General features: G+C 37.7%; 3 protein-coding genes and 1 non-coding gene across 10 annotated transcripts; 1 reads left to right on the forward strand and 3 right to left on the reverse strand.

Moving 5' to 3' along the window:
* Positions 1–235: 235 nt before the first annotated feature.
* On the reverse strand, positions 236–6,965 carry LOC119983095 (protein RETICULATA-RELATED 1, chloroplastic-like). Its single transcript, XM_038826758.1, has 8 exons — positions 6,396–6,965; positions 3,083–3,247; positions 2,849–2,941; positions 2,659–2,774; positions 2,391–2,489; positions 1,983–2,288; positions 1,724–1,888; positions 236–931 (listed from the first exon to the last, which is right to left on the reverse strand). Exons 1-8 carry the CDS (start codon positions 6,741–6,743, stop codon positions 655–657), a joined length of 1,569 nt encoding a protein of 522 aa, XP_038682686.1. The 5' UTR covers positions 6,744–6,965; the 3' UTR covers positions 236–654.
* Positions 6,966–7,453: 488 nt separating this feature from the next.
* On the reverse strand, positions 7,454–12,862 carry LOC119982757 (pentatricopeptide repeat-containing protein At2g33680-like). 7 transcript variants are annotated; one of them, XR_005464443.1, is made up of 4 exons: positions 12,459–12,862; positions 9,226–12,313; positions 8,671–9,148; positions 7,454–8,305 (listed from the first exon to the last, which is right to left on the reverse strand). XR_005464443.1 is itself a non-coding variant. In XM_038826296.1 (2 exons), the coding sequence occupies exon 2, from the start codon at positions 12,277–12,279 to the stop codon at positions 10,432–10,434; it is 1,848 nt and encodes a 615-aa protein (XP_038682224.1). In that variant the 5' UTR covers positions 12,280–12,313; positions 12,459–12,862; the 3' UTR covers positions 7,454–10,431. The 7 variants fall into 7 exon arrangements, 1 of the variants encoding a protein (XP_038682224.1); XR_005464447.1 differs by having other exon boundaries at positions 7,454–8,026; positions 8,189–8,305; positions 8,671–12,313; XR_005464446.1 differs by having other exon boundaries at positions 7,454–8,097; positions 8,189–8,305; positions 8,671–12,313.
* A 35-nt stretch (positions 12,863–12,897) lies between these two features.
* On the forward strand, positions 12,898–13,102 carry LOC119983244. The gene has a single exon (XR_005464591.1). It is a non-coding gene; the product is annotated as a small nucleolar RNA U3 (small nucleolar RNA).
* Positions 13,103–14,685: 1,583 nt separating this feature from the next.
* LOC119982758 (E3 ubiquitin-protein ligase RING1-like) lies at positions 14,686–16,485 on the reverse strand. Its single transcript, XM_038826297.1, has 3 exons — positions 15,632–16,485; positions 15,137–15,205; positions 14,686–14,905 (listed from the first exon to the last, which is right to left on the reverse strand). The coding sequence occupies exons 1-2, from the start codon at positions 16,479–16,481 to the stop codon at positions 15,162–15,164; spliced, it is 894 nt and encodes a 297-aa protein (XP_038682225.1). The 5' UTR covers positions 16,482–16,485; the 3' UTR covers positions 14,686–14,905; positions 15,137–15,161.
* Positions 16,486–21,123: the final 4,638 nt, after the last annotated feature.

The raw sequence follows: 21,123 nt of genomic DNA on the forward strand, positions 1-21,123 counted from the left end.
TAATTCATGTATCCCTCTGATTCATATCAATCTAAAGTGTTCGATCTTAAGTGAGTCTTACATGTGTGTCGATTCATATCAATGTGAAGGGTTCGATGTTAAGTGAGTCATACATATGTGTTTATAATGAATGTCAAATACACATGTAAGTAGTGCCCACCCCCATCGAGAGAACTGCAGTAAAGCCAAAAAAGGAGGAGAAAATGCACAAGAAAAGGAATTCCACAAAAAAATCTGAATCAAATAGCTGAGGATAAATACATAACAGTTCGAAGAACTTTTGCGGTACAACGTATTTACAAAGTAAATTCAACACTCCCATTATCAGTCATACCTCTCAAGACAATGCCTTTATTAAGGAAAAAAACAGCAAGTTTCCTTAAAAATCTTCTAATTCACTATGTATGAAATGAAAATGACAGATCAATATCCGATTAGCCCATTAGAGAGAGTCAGAATACTAGTATATTAGATTATTAGAACAAAAAAAAGTCCAGTAATTCAAAAATTCCCCCCCAAAAGTTACACTCACAGAGACGATGTAGTTTTCATTCGCTCTGTTCTTACTTCTCAGGCTTTGATTATGCGGCATGCCATGGCTCTTTCAGGCGGCAAAATTGGACAGCGCAGGTGATTACATGAACTAAAGTATGTTTAATTAGCTGCCACCTTCTTCCGGACAATCCTCTTCCTCCGAGCCTTTGGAGCTGGTGCTTCCTCGTCAACACCAACATTTCCTTGCTTGATGCCCAGAAGACCAAGACCAGAAATAATGGCATTCTTTGATATTAACCATTTTGGAGAAGATCCAGTAACATCTGTAGAGGGCCGGTTATATGCCTTCAAAAGGTTATCAGAATGAACCAGAGGGTCTGCCTCTACCCCTAGCCAAGCACGCCTTGATGTCTCTCCTAATTGAACATTTAGAATCCTGCAACAAATCCAAGGAAAAGTTCAAAAAAAAGAAATAGCCAATAAAGATCATTGTTCTGTGCATGTTATATTTTTACTGATAATCACTGAAAAATAGCAAACATATGGCCAGTACTCCAATAGTAGAGTTGCAGGGGTGCAACCTAAAGATCACAGGTTTAATACCTGGAAACAACACCACCACATATTATGTGGGGGTAAGGTATGTGTACATATTATCTGTCCCCGACCCTGCCCATTACGGGAGTCTTGTGCTGTTTACCTAATCACTGAAAAATAGCGGCCAGAGGATAACATATCCCAATAAAATATGTTGTCCAAATAACAACTGTGCCGTTTTATCAAATTCTCTTTTAAGTACTGGAACCAAATCTTTCTTCGCAGAGTGCATGGCCAGATGCTATGGTCACATTACAACTTTCCAACCAAAAAGACACTAGATTCTAAAGTATGACGAGGAAAATCCTCACAACTATGAAAAAGGGGGAATTATTTAGACATATCTTGAAAACTATAATGACACACACAGACTAACCGTAGAAAGCACAGAAGCCACAGTGAGAAGCCTCCCTAACTATTGTACAAACCAGGTAATGTTTTTAGAAAATTTGGACTGCTGTGCTTGATTAAGTTTAAATATCAAAGTACAGCCCAAGCCAACTTTAACTAGAATATCAAAGATATTAACCCTTCTTGAGTATGGTTGAACATGAAACAAAATTTTGATTGGTAAAATCAGTAAATGTAAAGCACAAATAGGTAACTTTATCCAAACAAAAAAGGAACAGACCTCAAAGAAGTACTCAAAAATAGTGCCACCCCGATAACATCAAAATAGTTGATCATTGCTCTATCAAACCCGCATAGCAGCTGGTATCTCAAATTTGCATAAAGTCCAAGGAAAGCACCATACCCCAGTGCATTAGTACTGACACTAGGGACTGTCACTGAGAGCCTGCCAAACAGAGTATATTAGACAGTTTTTTTCTCCTTTTTTTTTATATTTTAAAATACACAGTTTTTGTGTTTACTGGAAAGAGATTGCTTACTTATCCTTCTTTCTGCTGGCTAACCAATTTGACAAAGAGCCTTGCACTGCTCCTGCCGTTAATCCAACCATACACAACTCTGCAGCCTTGTAAAAGAAAGAGTGGACTTTCTTTTGTAGATCAAATTCTCTGAGTGGATAACTCTTCTCGAAGACGTTATTTGGTAGTTTCTGCAATGTATTCTGCAAATCAAACTGGAATGTGTTTCCGTAGGAACGACATGGAGCAAGTGACCAAACGACAATGGCATTGCATGCCGACATGGTGAGCACATTGATAAGTGCCAGATCCCATTCTTGTTTAATCCTACAATTTCAGTAAAGCATTTACTCGTTGGTATAAAACATTAAAAAGTTGGAAAGAAAAAGGACATTTCTTCTCCCTGTATAATTGAAGAAAAGCAAATACCTATCTTTTCGATTTTTAAGCTCCCACCAAACAGAGTAACCAATCGTAGCAGCCTGCTCCAACAGAAGCTTATATAGAAAAGCAGGATCTGCAATCATCCTGTGTGACGTAATATAGAAAGACTTTCAATAATAAATTCAACTATTCAATCTTAATGAAAATTGCCATCTAAAGAAATTTAGTTATTACAAGGGTAAACAACATTTACAATCTTGCAGGACATAAGTTCATAACTATGATGTAAAGCTGGAGAAGACAACCGAATTACCTGCCAATAAATGCCCTAGACATTGCCTCAGGGATAGATCTAGATATTAACCTAGCAGTAGTGGGTCTGGCATTTATTGCAAGAAGCTTCACCATTTGAGCAGAGCTGACCAAGCCCTGAAGGCAATAGCATTTCAGTCAGTATGTCCAATATATTTCTCAGTCAAATCAACAATAAGAATAATACGCACCATTTCGTAAGCTTGTCGAAACCCAGCAGGCAAATCCATCATTGTCTTTTGCCACTCATTCAATACAGCATCCACAAACTTGCGATCAAAAAGCTGACAATAGAAAAGAGGGAGAAAAATCAACAGTGCGTCTGAAAATTCTAAGTTTAACAGCCTGTGAACGGGATTAATGCATCTTTTATCATCAGATGTGCATCAAAGTATCTTCTTCGTCACATATACAAAGTTTCCAACCTCTTCAAGAAATTTCCTTCTCCTGAATAGTCCACCCTCATCTCCCTCATCACCATCATCAAAATCATCAAAGTAGTCATCATCATCACCTCCATCATCGCCTCCATCACCACCACCATGAAAAATTTTCTTTCCAATATCTCCACCGCCTCCCCCGGTTGCAAGCTGCAATTTTGTGGGAATTACCCAATAAGAGCAAAAATTAAGAAGGAAAATGGATTAACAAACAAAAAATCGATAGTCCACGGATGGGGGTGCGGTGTAGTGAAGGCAAGGCAAGCCATAGAATTGAATTAATATAGATATATATTATTAAACACAACATTCATAATATAGAAAACTAGTGGACTAACACAAACAGAAAGAAAGACATAATAATACCCTAAAAAAAAGAGATTCTAACTGATCACTACATTAACTCAGCACTTAGTTTCTGGAACAACGGAAAGCCATCTATCCACGAAAACCAAAGTGGACTCCTCCTTGTCTAGGAAAATTCTGGAGTTCAATTCCTTCCAGATTAACCAACAGGTAGCCTGGAAGATTAAAAGCATTTCTTTTTTCCTGGTTTTTGCCAATGGATAAGAAGTGCCAAGCCTCTACTCCCGAGGTCAGACAGCTACTCGGAATCCATTTAATACCCAACAGATTTCCACACATATATATTCCCAGACCAAGAGCAATGAAGCAAGAGATGAGGAACCGTTTCCTCCTCCGACTTACAGAGAGCACAACTATTAGGCAAGATATAACCTCTTCTTTTCAGGTTGTCAATCGTAAGTACTCTACTCATAACGCCTCCCAAAAGAAAAAAGACACCCTAACGGGGCAGGAGGTACACCACACATAATTCCAAGGCAGGCCTGCAAATTTCAGAATACGGTTTGCCATTAGATGATTGGTATAGAAGGACTAGATTGAGAAGCCAACACAACGTATCCTCCTCATGATTGGGGCTAGGCAGATGCTCATACAGAATCTTCAAGAAGGCCATAACAGAATCCATCTCCCAATCCTGAACCTCCCTAGTCCCTGAGGGCTAAGAAAGGAAAGAGGCTAGGAAACATCATTGGAGATATCACTGATCAATGCCTCCTTGTTGAAGGCCAACCTGAAAGGGATCGAAAACGGAACCTTCAGGGAAATATTATTGATCCACTTATCATGCCAAAACCAGATCCCAGTACCACTTCCAACCTTGAAACAAATGTGATGCTACCAGGAAGGCCATCCTTTCTTAATATCAATCCGGAGGCTACTACCATGAGCTTCCCTAGTAAGCTTTGATGCCCACCATTCCTACCAACCCAGGCTTAGCAACCACGAGTTTCCTCCAAAGCTGGTCTTTGTCTCTCGCAAATTTCCAACGCCATCTCCCAAGAAGAGACACATTGAAAAAACTAAGAGAGATGACACCCAAACCCCTATGTCCATGGGCTCCCAATTCACAACATGAATCTCCTTTCCATCCTCACTATCACCCTATAAGAAATCCCGCTGAACCGATTCAAGCTTGTTTGCGATTGAAGAGGGTATAGGAAATAAAGACATGTAATACACAGGGAGATTCGACAAAGCGCTCTTAATAAGAGTTAGCCTGCCAGCCTTAGAGAGGTGAGGCTTTCTCTTCCACCCAGAAAGGTTTTTTTCGCAAACCTTTCCACCACTGGATTCCACATACAAGTGGTCTTTTAACTGAATCCTAGGGGCAGGTCCAAGTATGCATTGGAAATTTACCAATTCTACAACCAAGAATTTCCGCAAGCTCATTCATATCCATAGGGGGACTCATGGAGGCGATTTGACTCTTTTCTAAATTCACCTTGGGACCAGAAATCGCCTCAAAACCAAGCAACACAGCTAGCATAATCTGGTCCGCATCAATCCCACAAACAACCAGAGAATCATCCGCGATTCCGCGTAGATTGAGATTGGAGATCAGGACGGCAGGACCTCATCCCCACCTCTACCCACACAAACACCCTCCAAAAAAACCACTAGCGGCAGCTCTATCAAAAAAAAAAAAACTAAGAATTTCCATACCAAGAATGAAAAGAAAGGGAGACAAAGGATCTCACTATAGAATAAAATCTTCCACGTCAGCAAGATAGTATAATCCTTAAGACGGGACATCGACAGCCTTCCATTATTATATCAGTGGGATTTCTCTTCTTGCCCAGTAGAACGCAACAAGCGGAACTTTGAAGACATCAAATCAATCTCACAACTGCAATCTCCCTATATACATTCCATCTCATTGACTAGGATAAACGAGAACCAGTTACATTCTATGCCTCGAACTTATTTGGAACCAAGAATAGCTTAATCAGAATGTGACCAAATCCATTTCTTGTTACAAAACAGCATGCATTAAATAATACATATTTCAGTTTTCAAAGCAGGAAGACCTATGGAAGTTTCTTCAAGTTGCCAAAAGATCAATGTTTATTTCATATGGACGAACAATCTCTTTTTTTTTTTTGGATGGAACTGTAATAGTATTAAAAGCAAAAAAGCACCAACATGTACCTAGAAGTACACAGTCAAATTAAATTCCAAATCCTCTCTCTCATACTACCATCTCTTTTCATCTCCACCAAAGAAGCAAAGTATAAAACCACAAGTTCTTATTGTTAGTATGTTGCATAAAGCAGTTTCCACTCTCCAAAAGCCCTGTTATTTCTCTCTATCCAAGTTTTCAAGCACACCCCATGAAGATTAGCCATTAGGTCAATCACGCTTTACTGATCAGGGACGGCCTTTCAAAACCTAGAAATACAACATACTACTACCTAGATATTAAACATAGTTCCTCTATATTATCTGTAATTTCACAGGTTATTTGTCACCTAACTTCTAATACCAGTTAATTAATACAGGAGATACATAATTTCCAACATACAACTAGCAGACAATGAAAGTCTACAACATCCCAAAGCATTCTCACTCAAAATTTTCATAGACTTAATAGGTCATGAAAAGATGGTATCTTAAAACCGTAGCCTAGCAACCATAACAACTTAGCAAGTAGCTTTGAAGAATAATTCCTTCCAAATGATTAATCCCATATTCCTCTCAACACCCTCACATACTCTCTCTTTAGGATACCCAAACAAAACAAATTAACAAAAAAGAGAGAAATTCGATGCAAACTGGTTACCATGAAATTGACTAAATGCAAAATAAGTGGCATTTCTTCTCAATTATATTTCTTTACTTGACTGAATAATCTCTTTTACAGCTCTCAGCTGGTAATTAATCCAAAATGAAAACGTAATTCATTAGAAATAAGAGAAAGTAAAGGATAAGATACCTCAGGACTAGACTGGGCTTGCTTCTGCGACATATCAAGCTTTCCTTTCTCGAGAGTGACGGCGCCAAACGCACCGTACTGTCCCTTCATAACCGGACCCCACTCACCAGCCGAAACTTTATCAACCGGAGCAGCCTGCGCTCTAAAGCACCGCTCCAAGGTCGACACAGAGTCCCCGTCTACTGCTGGAGACGGTGATAACGAGCAGAGGATGGTCGGACTCTTCCAGTTCTTGACGGCGAGCGGCTGACGCGGAAAGAGTTGAGGAATCGGCGGCAAACTCGGCCTCAATTGCAACGTATTCGCAGTGGTGGGAACTTGCGCCGCTTGAAAGACAAAGTGAGACATATTTTCTGAAATTCTCAGTTGTCTCTCTCTTCTGTTTGGATTGAGAGAAAGTTTAAGGCTCTCTCTTTCCCAGATTTTGGTTTTTTCTTTTTCTTTTTTTGGGTTTTCTCTCTCTACATAAAATTTTGCAGAGACAGTAGGGGAGAGAGAGAGAGAGAGAGAGAGAGGAGGGATTGGGGGGTTTTGATGGGTGGATGACCGCCTTCGACTTCGAGGAGACAACAACTCAATTCGCACTTACCGACTCGGACGAGTTCGGCGGGTCAACTCGATTTCTATAACCTAATTTAATAATTAATTTTCCTTGTACAACAGGTCCGAGCGGCGATTTGTTAGATTTTTTAATCAAATCCGAAAATGTCAAAAATCTGACAGAATTTGCGTAGTAGAATAATTTTCAATTTTAGATTATCTTAGTTGGTTAACTCATCGAGTAATGCACGTTTGAAAATTTAATTAATGTTTGCTCATAAGTCGTAACAATGTGCAATATAACACAGTTTGTACTTTGTAGAACTTAAAAAGCTTCATTCAACGAGAAGTGGTTCGATTAACAATCGATTGGATTAGGTATATATGTGCTCAACGTTCGATTCCAATGAGAAACATATTTTTCAATGATATTTAAAAAAAAAAAACTTCCTTCAAAGGAAAAAAAAAAAAAGAACGAATTATTCAAACACTATAGATTAGATATTGGTACAAATCGGTAAGAGAAATCGGGATTATTTATTGTGTATGTATTTTGCAGAATCTATAAAATTTGGGAGCAAAAGCGTTTTGGATCCACAATGCAGGATCAATGGGATGCCAGGCAATATCTTTTCCAAGTGAAAATGTACCAAATGACATGCTAGACAAAGCAGAGGATAACACAACAATGATCCACATCTTGGGATGGAGTTCACCACACAGAGGCAGCTAACAAACTCATTTTGGAACAAATTTCACAAGCAACATTCACTGATTCACAAATTTCACAAGCAAGTCGTAAGCGCGTGTTCTCCATCAACTCATGTTTGGCCAGCAGGAGGTCTCCAGAAATCTCAAGTACCATCATGTTTTTGCGCAAAAAACTGTCAAAACTGAAGCATCTTCCAATAGATAATTACATGGATGTCTTCAAATGATCATTGTGCATGCTGACATTGAAGCCAAACAGATGAGCTTAAAGTGGCTCAGTTGTGCAGAGGGTTACTGGCTTCTTCTTTAACACAATTCCTTGAGTTGGTGCTGATGTTTCCATGGCATATCAGGCTTCAAGTACCACGTTCATTCTTACGCTACAGGATAAACGACATCAATAACAACTAAAAAGCACCAAAAAGGCTGTGAATCCGGACTCTTCAACTTCCTGAGTAAATATTACTACAAAAAGTGTAAAGAATTCCAAACATTTGTCCCCATAATTGAAATTATGGAAATAAACTGTTTATTGCCTTTACCTTGAGCCTGCAGACAGATAATGAGGACTCACAGCAGCACTAAGCTTGTATCTTTACCAATCCATGGAAGAAGAAATCAAAAAAGATTTATATCTGCTATCAACATTTAATGGTTACCTGAAAAGAAGACCCAATTAGTAACATACTCTTACTATCTTCTAAAGTTTTCATGTGGAAAGGTAAAGTTACATGTCGAAGACAGTTGATAATACAAAATTCACAAGATCAAAGTATGAAATAATTTTCTGCAACTAGTGAAATTTGAAAATCTAGATTCTTTTGATCGTTCAATGGGGATGGGATTTTGAACCCTTGCCTTTAGGCAGGGTAGTGAGGAACTTGACCATTTAAACAAATGGAGCTCCTCAGAAGAATGTCTCTTATTCTAAACACAGCAAATTATTTGACCTGCAACTTCTCCAAGAATAATCCGTAATAAAACAAAAAAAGCTGATCGAAAGCAAGAGAGTTGAGGAAAGTACACTTTTGGCCACTGATAGATAGCCCCTGTTACATCTCAGTCCCTCACGTTCCATTTGTTTCACTTTGGCCACTCATTTTACACTAGCTTGAACATCGACTGATTCACTCATTACCAGCTTGAACATGGCATGCAAGAGGTCTCTGGAAATCTCAAGCACCAGCATGTTTTTTGCACAGAAATCTGTCAAAACTGAAGTGTCTTCCAATGGAAAATTACATGGATCTCTTCAAATGAATTGATCATTGTGCATGCTGACATTGAAGCCAAACAGATGAGCTTAAGTGGCTCAGTTGTGCAGAGGGTTACTGGCTTCTTCTTTAATACAATTCCTTGAGTAGGTGCTGATGTTTCCATGGCATATCAGGCTTCAAGTACCACATTCATTCTTACGCTACAGGATAAACGACATCAATAACAACTAAAAGGCACCAAAAAGGCTGTGAATCCGGAGTCTTCAACTTCCCGAGTAAATATTACTACAAAAAGTGTAAAGAATTCCAAACATTTGTCTCCATAATTGAAATTATGGAAATAAACTGTTTATTGCCTTTACCTTGAGCCTGCAGACAGATAATGAGGACTGGAAGCAGCACTAAACTTGTATATTTACAAGTGCAATCCATGGAAGAAGAAACCAAAACATATTTAGATCTGCTATCAACCATTTAATGGTTAGATGAAAAGAAAACCCAATTAGTATCATAGTTGTACTATCTTCCAAACTTTTTATGTGGAAATGTAAAGTTACATGTCGAAGACAGTTGATAATACAAAATTCACACGATCAGAGTATGAAATTATTTTCTGCAACTAGTGAAATTTGAAAATCTAGATTCTTTTGATCATTCAATCAGAATGGGATTTTGAAGTTTGCACCCTTGCCTTTAGGCAGGGTGGTGAGGAACTTGACCACTTATACAAATGGAGCTCACTCCTCAGAAGCATGTCTCTTATTCTAAACACAGCAAATTATGAATTATCGGACCTGCAACTTCTCCAACAATCATCCGTAATTAAAAAAAAAAAAGCTCATACAAAGCAAGAGAGTTAGAAAAGTTGAAATGGCCAGACATCATATCTCAAAAGGAAGTAGACACCATCAAGGGGTATATAGACATATCGAAAGATATCAAGCCTGAAAACGTATTCATAAGAGAATCAAAATGCAGAAAACCATTACTCCCCACACATCTGATCAACAAAATCAGTAGTCAAAATGAGGCTTTCACTGGGTACCTTGTTCTGTGACTGAAGGAGAGAAGAATTAATGTGTCATTTGTAATAAAAAAGTAATGGCATCTTCGGCTCCAACAACAACCACAAGTTTTTGTTCTGTGACTGACGGAGAGAAGAATTAATGTGTCATTTGTAATAAAAAAGTAATGGCATCTTCGGCTCCAACAAAACCACAAGTTCGCCATATTGTCTTCTTACTAACTGAAAAACGTGAATCAAGAATTTCTATCATATTCGACATTTCTCATGGATGCAAGCAGTCTGACACAAATAAGAAGCACTTGCACTACGTTATCAGCAATCATTTTAGATTCCATTTATCAAGGAATACCATTCCCTGAAGCTCCATAACAACACCACACGACCTCATAATAGACCCTGATAACATTTCCCTCCCTGCAAAGAATGTATTTGTTGCCAAAAACAATTCCATCTGAAGTCATCACCTTGTTTTGTACTTGCTCACATGAATCATAGGCAATTTCCATTAGAATATTATACAAATCAATATTGCAAAAAGCAATTATCCGTTGTATATACAACTTGATGCTTTATAATCTGCCTGCAAGATCCGAAAGTCCAGGTCAAGGAGAAATAAAGGGTTCAAATAATCTTCAACCACAACCCAACTTAAAATATTGAGAATGGCCTTTATCTCCTCGATTCTTGAATGTGAAAAATCACCAATCGTGAATTTTTCAAAGACTCCACTTACTTCAATCAGACTGTGGCCAGGCTCCTTCTTCAATCCACTAACCTTCAACATGTTCCTTGCCTCCGCAACACCATCCCAGATGTCGTCTGAAGCATACAAGTTTGACAATAAAACATAAGGCGATGTAGTTATTGGGTGAAGCTTCAGAAGCTGCCTAGCTAAACGTTCACCCATGACAACATCTCCATGTACACGACATGCAGAAAGCAAGCTCCCTAGAATCACCACATCATACCCGAAAGGAAATCTTTTCATATAATCTTCTGCTTCATATAATCTCCCAGCTCGTCCCAACAAATCAATCAGACAAGAAAGATGCTCAATGTCAGGAGTAATACCATGAACGGATTCCATGGAGTTGAAGTAAAACTGGCCCTCATCCACCAGACCTGCATGATTGCAAGCTGTTAAAAGTCCAAGAAACGTAACAGAATCTGGCATTACCCCCTTTGCCTTCATCTGCTCAAAAAGCTCAAGGGCACTCCTTCCAAGACCGTGATTTCCAAATCCAGCAATAATAGTATTCCACGAGACCAGGTTGTGATGAGACATCTTGTAAAACACATTATAAGCATATCCGATGGAACCACATTTAGCATACATGTTAACAATTGCATTGCCAACTCCTACATCTTGATTCAGCCCATGCCGCATTAGATGACCATGAATTTGCTTGCCATGATGTATCGAGGCAAGCCCTGAACAGGTAGCAAGGGCACTGGCAAATGTATAATCATCAGGCCTCATACAAGACTCAACTAACATCTCTTTGAAAGCTGTCAAACCCCTTTCATGATGACTACAATGGGAACAAGCAGCTATAAAGGTGTTCCACGAAATGACATCTTTGTCGTTTATCAATCTGAAGACTTTTTGTACTTCTTCTGCTAAATTGAATTTTGAATACATTGTTATTATCAAATTGCCAATAAAGGGGGTGGAGTGTAGGTTAAGCTTGATTGTTTGGCAATGCATTGCTGATCCTCTCTCTAAATCCTCTAAACTGGTGCAAATACCCAGTAATCCCGCAAAAGTAAATCTATCTGGCACAAGACCTTGTCGGAGCATAAGTCGAAACACCTCAAATCCCTTTTCAGATTGTTGGTTATCTAAGAACCCAGTAATCAAGGCATTATAAGTTACTGAATTCAGTTCAGCATCCCCATCATAGACTGATAGGGCATTGCTGCACTGGCCACATTTCATGTACATTGAAATGAGAGAGTTGGAAACAAAAGAAATCGATGCATAGCCGAATTTCAACGACTGAGCATGAATTTGTTGCCCTTGCCCCAGAGCCAAAAGTCTGGCACAAGCACTGATAGCACTAGCAAATATGTACTCATTGGGCACAAATTGCATTTGAGAAAAAAGGTCAAGTGCCAATAGTGGCTCCCCCGCCTGGTCATAACCAGAGATCATAGCTGACCAAGACACCAAGTTCCTTTCAGCCATTTCGTCGAACAGTTGTCTAGCATACCCAGTATTCCCAGACTTGGCATACATATTAAGTAGATGGTTGGAGACAATAACATCAGAACTTATTCCTGTTTTCGAAGCAACAGCATGAAGGGAACACCCTTGGCGAAATGCCTTTAGTTTAGAGCATTGGTGCAACAGAGCGCCTATAGTTTCTGGACCATACTGAAGAAACATAAGTTGTTGCAGTTAAAAATCACTTCTTCATATCCTACATACATTAAGAACACATCAAACCAAAATCATACACAATCGGATTGATGACATGAAATTGCATTCACAGAAAACAAAAATGACATATATGAATTGAATAGTCAAATACGTAATCCAAAAATGTAATTTCTGCAATGCATTACCAGTTGAACTTAATAAATACCAAGCTTTGTATTCAACTCGAAATCTAACCAGAATTAGGGTTTACCTCCTAACCCTGATTAGAATCGTTATCAAAATCTGAGGTTTGCCTCCAGCGACGACAAGCCGAGAAGTTGTTTCTTGATCGTACGGACATGGATACTCCAGCAGATGAAGTTTGCTCTTCCGGGTTAACGAAGAATTTTGAACTTGTAGAGGAAGATGGTTTTGGGCATGAACTCCGGTAACCATATTGGGCTTGACTTCATTTGTCAAATGTTGAAGCCCAGCCATGTTCTCCGTGCAGAAAACGACAAACGCACATGAAGTGATCACGTGATGTGATGGTCAATTTAATGACAAGACAGGCGAAAAATACCACATCGAAAAACATTGAAGAGAATAAGATGTTTATAACCGCCTCCGCAGACGACACATGGCACGACCTTACTTGAACAGGATCTGTTCTATAGGATCGTACATCTGTGTCCTTTTTTAGGAGACAGGAACTAAAGTCTGGTTGATGAAATCTGACCGTGTGATCGGAGCGTGATTAACAGCAGCATGGCCTCTGGCCGTTGATGCAGTAGATGATCGTTCTTGGCCATCCAATGGCTGAGATGGTCACACGGTTGTCTGACAGACTACCCTCTTTTTTTAATTTTGAATTTAAATTAATTTTCCAAAAACATTCAGACTAGCGTCTTTCTTCTCCCCTTGGTTTGGCAATTAATTTATTTAACGTGAATTTTACCATTTTCTTTTTGAATTTTGAATTTAAATTAATTTTCCAAAAACATTCAGACTAGCGTCTTTCTTCTCCCCTTGGTTTGGCAATTAATTTATTTAACGTGAATTTTACCATTTTCTTTTTGAATGGTCATTGACTACAGAATTCTATTAAGAAGGGAATTATACCATTAACCTTATTGATTCATTAATTTTTATTATACATGAATTTAGTTTTTTATTTATGATATGTGCATATATAAGATTTAAATATTTATTTTTTATAAAAGAAATGACACGTGTCAAATATGTAAAGAGTGTTCACGTTTATATGGTCTCGTAGAAAACTCACATTACACTCTCTAAGTTTCTATGTTAGGTTATATTATTGATTCCAAATTCCCCAGTTTGGTTAATTTAATAGAGCATATTCAAATTCAATAAAATCTCATTTGTATTAGATTTATGATGTGAAGAAATTTGGCCACTACTCTAGCTTTTGAGAGTGTTACTTCAAAATTGCCATGCAAAATGTTTTATTTAATATAATGGGTCAGCCTAATATTTTGAGGTTTGTTAAAGTTGGCACAAATCCATACCAATATATGATGGGTCCTTACATTTATATACAAAATTAAATAAACTCAAGCATATATATACATTCAAAAATAATAAATGAACGTGACTACATTGAATTGTTCTCCAACATCACCTGTTTTAGCTTATCTCCCATTCGATTACACTACATTTTACAACAACTCACGACAGTTTTTCATTTTTTTAAAAATGTTAAAAAATAGATTCATTACTAAATTCATTTAGTTTCTATCACTTAATATACACAAGCAAACTATCATTTAAAAGCTGATCTCACATTCGATTGCGCAGATGATTCTTTATAATCTTCATAACTGAAAATTTCTCCCTATATGGCTTTCCCTTTTTGTTTGGGCTTATCAGACGTATTTTTGATACATCCCTTTCATTTGTGGGCTCCTCCCCCCTACGGTCTTGTCTCTGTAGGCCTTATTTTAATTTTCTATTTGTATTTTTTGTGGCATCTCTTTTTAAAAATACATATTAATACATACAGATTTACAAAATGCATATACATATTAATACATATAGATTTTTTTGTAAAAAAGTCAGTGGGGTCCGGGGCCCCCTGGCCCCATTGTAGCTTCGCCCGTGATTGTAAATAGCTTTAAAAAATTTTGTGGGCATTGCCCCCAGACCCCGCAAGAGTATTTCGTGCACCTCAAAATGATATTGTTTTAATATTAATCCATCCCAACAATATCACTTCCTATCTCGATCCGCCCTTGATCAAAGGATACATAATTGATTCTTTATTAATGATATTCAAAGTGAAGTTAGTAATTAATCCAAACCACTATCAATCGATGTAGCACATAACATAGGGATAGAAAATGGGGTGGATCATTAAAATTCTTATCCAAATCAATGGTCACATTCATGTTCAAACTAATTAGGAAAAAAAACAAAAACATCCTTATCAGAATCATTTTCAGTAGACTCTGTATTTATATACACATAGACTATATATAACAATACAAGTTAATATGTATTTATATCATCATCATCAGAAGCAGCAATTCTCCAAACTAATGGTATCTTTATCAAGATTTGATGCCTATTCTTTCAGTTGATCAAGACATTTCTCTTTCTTCACTCAATAGAAAACAATGTACAAATATATCTAATAAGCCAAAAAAAAAAAAAAAAAAAAAAAAGCTGACCAAATACATAATCCGTGAATACCCAGATAATAATTGACAAAAAAAAAAAATTCTTTAGGGGCGAGTAGATTTTTTAAGACTTGGTTTAATTAGTAAGTTAAGCCACTTTACACACAAGAAGATATCATACCTATGAAGCTGAATATCAGAACCAGATATACATATATATATGTATGTATGTATGTACTTACCGGCGGCTAGTGAAGAAACATAATGCTATAGGATGTGCCAAGTCTGCCAAGATCGCCACCACGAGACATCTGCAGAAACATAGTACGTGCTCAATAATGTCTAAAAGTTAAGCATATAAACATGCAGGCTCTTCTGGTTCCGGCGAACCAAGAATCATCGAGTCCTGCGAATTGGGGATACTAGAACAAGATTTCCAGCAACCATAACACATAATCTGCTTAAAGTGAATCACGCCAACAACCTCTTGTCGGAGATGGTTAAGGTATATACTCGACTTGGTGGTACACAAGTTCGAATTCTCCCACCCCGCTTACTTACCAAACCAAAAAAAAAGGTCTTAACAATCACCGTTTGCCTTCTAATGTCAAATGGTGTAGATACAGCAATTGTTTCAAAAATAGTGGAAACAGAACATGATTTTTCAAGTTAATGGACGTACAAATAGAGCACAAAACCAGAGAAAATCAGAAAGGGAAGTATTTTTGGGATCTGACCTCCCTGTGAATTCGTTGCTTCAGCATTCCTATTGTCTAACCATTGATCAAAACTTCTATTCCTCCAGTCGAAAAATGCGCGAATTGGCCTTGATGAAACAAACTGACTCCACCACCTATTTATATTATTCGCGATTGCTTCGTCTAAACCAATCCCCACCTCACCATCCCCGCGAAGCTCGAATCGACAAACTGGACAAGTATTGTGAATGCTCAACCATGGAACAATGCAATCCGAATGGTACAAATGGTTACATGGCAACTCCCTCACTTCACCACCCACTTCAAATTCTTCCTTACAAACTGGACAATTCGTTTCGTTGATCAAATGCTGTGGTGTGATTCTCACTGTTGGCAATGCTTCTATGGCAGAGGCTGGTGCAGGAGGCGGCCCTGGTCGCTCGTTGTGAGTAATATCAGGCACCACATTTAACATATTCTCAAATGTCACATCTTCTTCTCTAGTATCAACAATGTGTCGCGGTTCCGGATTAGGCTCGCCAAATTGGAAGGTGATAAAAGGATCATTTGCATTCTCTGCATCCCAAAGTGTTCTTTGATTAGGTGTCGGACGCCTTATCGATGAATTATCGAGCATTTGTGCTAATGTGTCTAGCAATTGTGCAGCGGGAGAGGGTTCGAGACCGGAGAGGTCATTGAGAAGTCTAGGCCTTGATATGTCGAGCTCATGACCAAGTTGGTCACCCAAACAATGTGGACAATATATTTGATGTGTGTAATTAGAGGCAAACCGGACTGTTCGGTGGCAATTTTGGCACCGGAAGTAATGGAAAGTTCTGGTTCTTCGAATTCCATTGACGGTGATTCGAGGACGATGGACGTAAGACATGGGATTTGTGGGGATTGTGTGTGATGAGGAAGACGTACAATGTTCAAGGGTTTTTATAATTGAGAGAGGTTTTATGTTTGTGACAAGGAAGAAAAAGGAATTGCTTTTAGGGTTTCTGTGAAGGGATTCTTTTTCCATTGCAAGAGATGCCTTTTGTAGCTTCTTGAGTTCTCACTTTCTTGTACATGAAGTAAAGAATGATTGAGACTCTGTGCTTACAAATTTGATCCAAGTACATGGTTTTTGGTTTCATAAGGTTATCCTTTGGCTTGTTCAAGATGCAAACTTATTTTTTTAAGTGATAGACAAGTAGCGCTTAACCACAGTTCAATAGCTCAGTTGGTTATATATATCTCTCGGCTTATAACCAGAGCCGGCTCCTTGGGGGAGGCCGGATAGGCAGTTGCCTAGGGCCTCTCATGGGGGAGGAGCCTCACTTTTTATTAAGTTGTATAGCTTTTTAGGTATGTACAGATAGTACAATGTACTTGTCAATTGATATAAGAAAAAAATATCTTAATATATTGCTATTTAAGAAAAAAAAACTCATTAGCTCAAACACAAAATGACACGCCATCACATATATAAAAATTAAAAAGTGTAATTCATTGACCTAGAACTTTGATTGTCGTGTAACAAATCAAATCCGAACCATACAAGTGAGGCCCCTCCCCCATGAGTTATTTGGTTTCATTTGATGTAATAAATTTATAAGTTTGAGTTGCTTAATTTATTGGATATTGGTGATAATTTATGTGTATTCAAGAACTAATTATATTGCATTTTGGATTTATTAGATATCCTGGATTTTAGATTTATAAAAAAAAAATTATTTTAAGGGATGAGGACCTCATTTTCTTAACTTGTCTAGGGTCTCCAAAATGCTAGAGACAGCCCTGCTTATAACGGATGATTGCTTTGGCATACTGTTAAGGTCTGGACTTTGAACAAGCTGGAACTCCATCCCAACTTACTTGGACCGAGGGATTCCCACAGGCACCAACAATGGTCCTGCGTTGTGGATCTTGTCGCAACCGGGGTCACGACGCAGTCCGACGTTTGAAAGGATGAAAAATGTTTAGAGTCGCCACCAATTGATTTAAGGTGCAATTGGACACCGTAAAAAACCTGCGAACCAGAGAAAAGGGTACATGGATCGATTGAGTGTGGGGAAGGTGTTAGGCACCCCACAACTCCCGTTTGAAAACGGTTACCCGGATTAATCTAATGGCTATCTTATGGAAACTTGCTCTTTGCAAGATATAATTATTTTGAGAAAAAGGTTGGTATGAAAAATACTATCAACTCATGATAGCTTTGGAAAAAGGGTTGGAAATAACACTTATCAACTTATGATAGTGTTTGAAAAAAGGTTTGGAATATTACTATCAACTTATGATAGTTTTTATTTGGGAATACACTGCCAACTTTGGTAGGTTTAAATTTAAATACCAACTTATGGTTTATTGAACAAAATGCCCTACCAACTTTTGGTAAGTTTGATTTTAAATACCAACATATGGTATAAATGATTATATGTACTACCAACTTTTGGTAGGTTTAATTTTCAATACCAACTTATGGTATAAATGATCTTATGGAAACTTGTTCTTTACAAGGTGTAATTGTTAAAGTTTGAATTATTACTTTCAACACACTTATCAACTTATGATAGTGTTTGAAAAAAAGCTTGGAATATTACTATCAATTTATGATGGTTTTTATTTGGAAATAGGTTTGAAATAACACTATCAACTTATGATAGTTTTGGGAAAAGATTTGTAAGAATACTATCAACTTATGATAGCATTAAAAAAAATTGTAATTTTACTAAAAACTTATGATAGTTTTTATTTGGAGACACACTACCAACTTTTGATAGATTTAGTTTTAAACACCAACTTATGGTGTTAATGATAAAATACCCTACCAACTTTTGGTAGGTTTAATTTTGAACACCAACTTATGATGTAAATGATAAAATGCCGTACCAACTTTTGGTAGGTTTAATTTTAAATACCAACTTATGGTATAAATGATTATTTGAAAAAAATGTCATTTGCCAATTTAATCCATTATTGCCAACTTATGGCAAATTCATAAATGAAATCAAATATGGTCCATAATCCAGATAAATGAAATCAACTTATGATTTCCTTAATTGAAATGACAACATATCAAAGAATCAAGATTTGCACAAAACAGATTTTCAAACCACACACTGCGCACAGATTTTTCAACTCTGATTTCACCTATCAAATGAGGTCGAAATGCAACGACATTTTATATACAATGTCACAACACCTCAATAAACACTATATCAAAATTTCAGAGCAAAATTCAAAGTTTAAAGCAGTCTGCTAATCTCGGACAGATTAGGGTCTTGAAAATCCTGCAATTTGAAGTCCTTGATTGTAGAGGCTCGCATTGGAGAAGATTGTTGTAGCAAAAAAAATAACAGGAAAGCTTGATGATTGATGAACTTGATAGCAAGAAGTTTCTCCCCTTTTCTTTCTCTCTTTTTCTTTTTCTTCCCCCCTAGCTCTCTATTTTTGCTCTCTTCCCTTAGCTCTCTCCCCTAGCTCTCTATCTTGCTCTCCTCCTTTAGCTCTCTCCCTTAGCTCTCTATTTATAGGAAATTAGGAGCTACCCATCCATTGAATGACCAACCATGGCAACCTAAGTGGAGTCACCACCATTGAATAACCAATTTGCACTAAGTAAGTGGATTCACCACCATTGAATGTAAATGGAGTCACCACCATTGAATTTGCACTAAAATGATGGATTCACCACCATTGAATGTAAATGGAGTCACCACCATTGAATTTAAGTGGAGTTGCACATCAATTTGCACTAAAATGATGGTGATGCATGGAATGATGTCAAGAGAAATATACATATATGTGTATATATGTATAGGTGGAAATAGTAATGGGTTTGACAAATCATGTGGTGGGCTTTCAAATGATAATCAAGACATTGGTCAAGATGGTAGTGGACACAAGCAAATTAGCTCTTCATGAAATGGGCCACCAAATGTTGAACATAGGTTGGTATGAATTGGGCTAAGATATGAGTATTTGTGGGCTTAAGAATCCAAGAAAGAGAATATTTATGGGCTTATAGGTACAACAAATGTGTTTTTTTGCATTTTTGTGTTTTTTCTCATTTTTGTATTTTTTGTATTTTAGCCGGACGAAAATCGGGTACTACAGATCTAGAATGATTTTGTTAACGAAAAAAAAACATTATGCCTAGTCAGCATGACATGTGGCCTCGCAGAGAAGGAACTCTTCTAAACGAGGTTCATTGGAAGGGAATTCGCTGAAATCCCAACAAACATGTGATCTCACATGTATGGAAGGGAGTTTGTGGGAATCCCAATGACCATACCTCAAGTATAATAAAAGGAACACTCTAACTCATCACATGTATCCCCCAATATAAGAAAGAAACACTCATATCAGTGCAATGTGATTAATGATTAAGATTACTGACTTAATCATCGGAGTGTCACTGGGCCGCCCTTCCTCCAACGATTGTTCGTTCTCATAGGTTCTGTGGTTCGTTGTCAACATCACAACCTAGACCCTAGCTGCTGATGTATAGGTTGTTCATATTAATTTTTACATTGATAATTTGGGCAGGTGATGTGCCTGAAGTAAGAGGATTAGTTCCAGGAAGGGCATGAAAAGCTCAGAGCAATGATCGATGAGTTCCATCCGGTTCTCCTCGTTAGTAATATTGTTGAACCCGCAAACCCAAGGAAGGGTCGGCGAGTAGAGAACTTGATGGTCTATTGATATCTTTTCACGTTTTTGAGACAAAATGGTCAATGCATGTTCATAGCAATTTGTTAGCTCACATGTTCTCACAAGGGACTGCTGCTTATTTTGAGTGAGTCTGCAATCTCTGCTTTGCTTCCTTTGAATGACTTGCATAACACATTTTAAAGACTCCTTACACGTCGATGTTACAGCGGGAAATCATGAAATTAAGAAGCATGAGGTTGCAGAGCACAAAACGAATCGTCCACCATGGTAGTTTGTTTGGTGTTAAGAGGATATAGATAGAACTGTTTTCCAGCAAGAAAATGCATACAAGTTTACTTGCAATACAAGTAATGCAGTGCAGATCCACAATTGTCAATTTGTCATTGCCTTGACATGATTCACATAACTAGCTGCATCCATTGGGAATCGCCCTTGTAATCGATTTTTTCTTTGCACACTCTGTTCATAGATATGGTAGTAGATTATATTTAAAGATTTCTTTTCGCACGGTGAGTAATACTCTTGTGGCCGCATTTTGGGTTTTGTCCCAATATACACTGTCATCAAGTGGGAAAGTTATGTGTACACGAGCCTGAAGGACCGAGTTTAGAGCCAATCAGATATGCCTAAAGGGCAAATTAATTTATATGATGTCGTTCTTGGTTACCAAACAAAATTTATTTTCAGAACAACAATGAATATGAATGTTTCATCTGCAGTATTCTTACATCAGAAATGGAAAAGGCCAAGTCTTTTATGAAAAATCTGAGAAACTTATTACTGTCAATTCCCTAATAAGATAGTATAGAATTAATATTCCCATTAAAAAAAAAAGAAGAAGAAAAAATGGATCAGACAGGAATAAT

Source organism: Tripterygium wilfordii, chromosome 17, assembly GCF_013401445.1.
Source record: "Tripterygium wilfordii isolate XIE 37 chromosome 17, ASM1340144v1, whole genome shotgun sequence".
Lineage (NCBI taxonomy): Eukaryota > Viridiplantae > Streptophyta > Magnoliopsida > Celastrales > Celastraceae > Tripterygium > Tripterygium wilfordii.

Coding starts and splice junctions, on each gene's coding strand:
- LOC119983095 (XM_038826758.1), bottom strand. CDS start 6,743: ATGTCTCACTTTGTCTTTCAAGCGGCGCAAGTTCCCACCACTGCGAAT. Junction 2,289..2,390: donor CTTAAAAATCGAAAAGATAG/GTATTTGCTTTT, acceptor CTGAAATTGTAG/GATTAAACAAGAATGGGATC. Junction 932..1,723: donor TTTTTGAGTACTTCTTTGAG/GTCTGTTCCTTT, acceptor GATTTGTTGCAG/GATTCTAAATGTTCAATTAG.
- LOC119982758 (XM_038826297.1), bottom strand. CDS start 16,481: ATGTCTTACGTCCATCGTCCTCGAATCACCGTCAATGGAATTCGAAGA. Junction 15,206..15,631: donor AGCAACGAATTCACAGGGAG/GTCAGATCCCAA, acceptor ATGTTTCTGCAG/ATGTCTCGTGGTGGCGATCT.
- LOC119982757 (XM_038826296.1), bottom strand. CDS start 12,279: ATGTTTCTTCAGTATGGTCCAGAAACTATAGGCGCTCTGTTGCACCAA.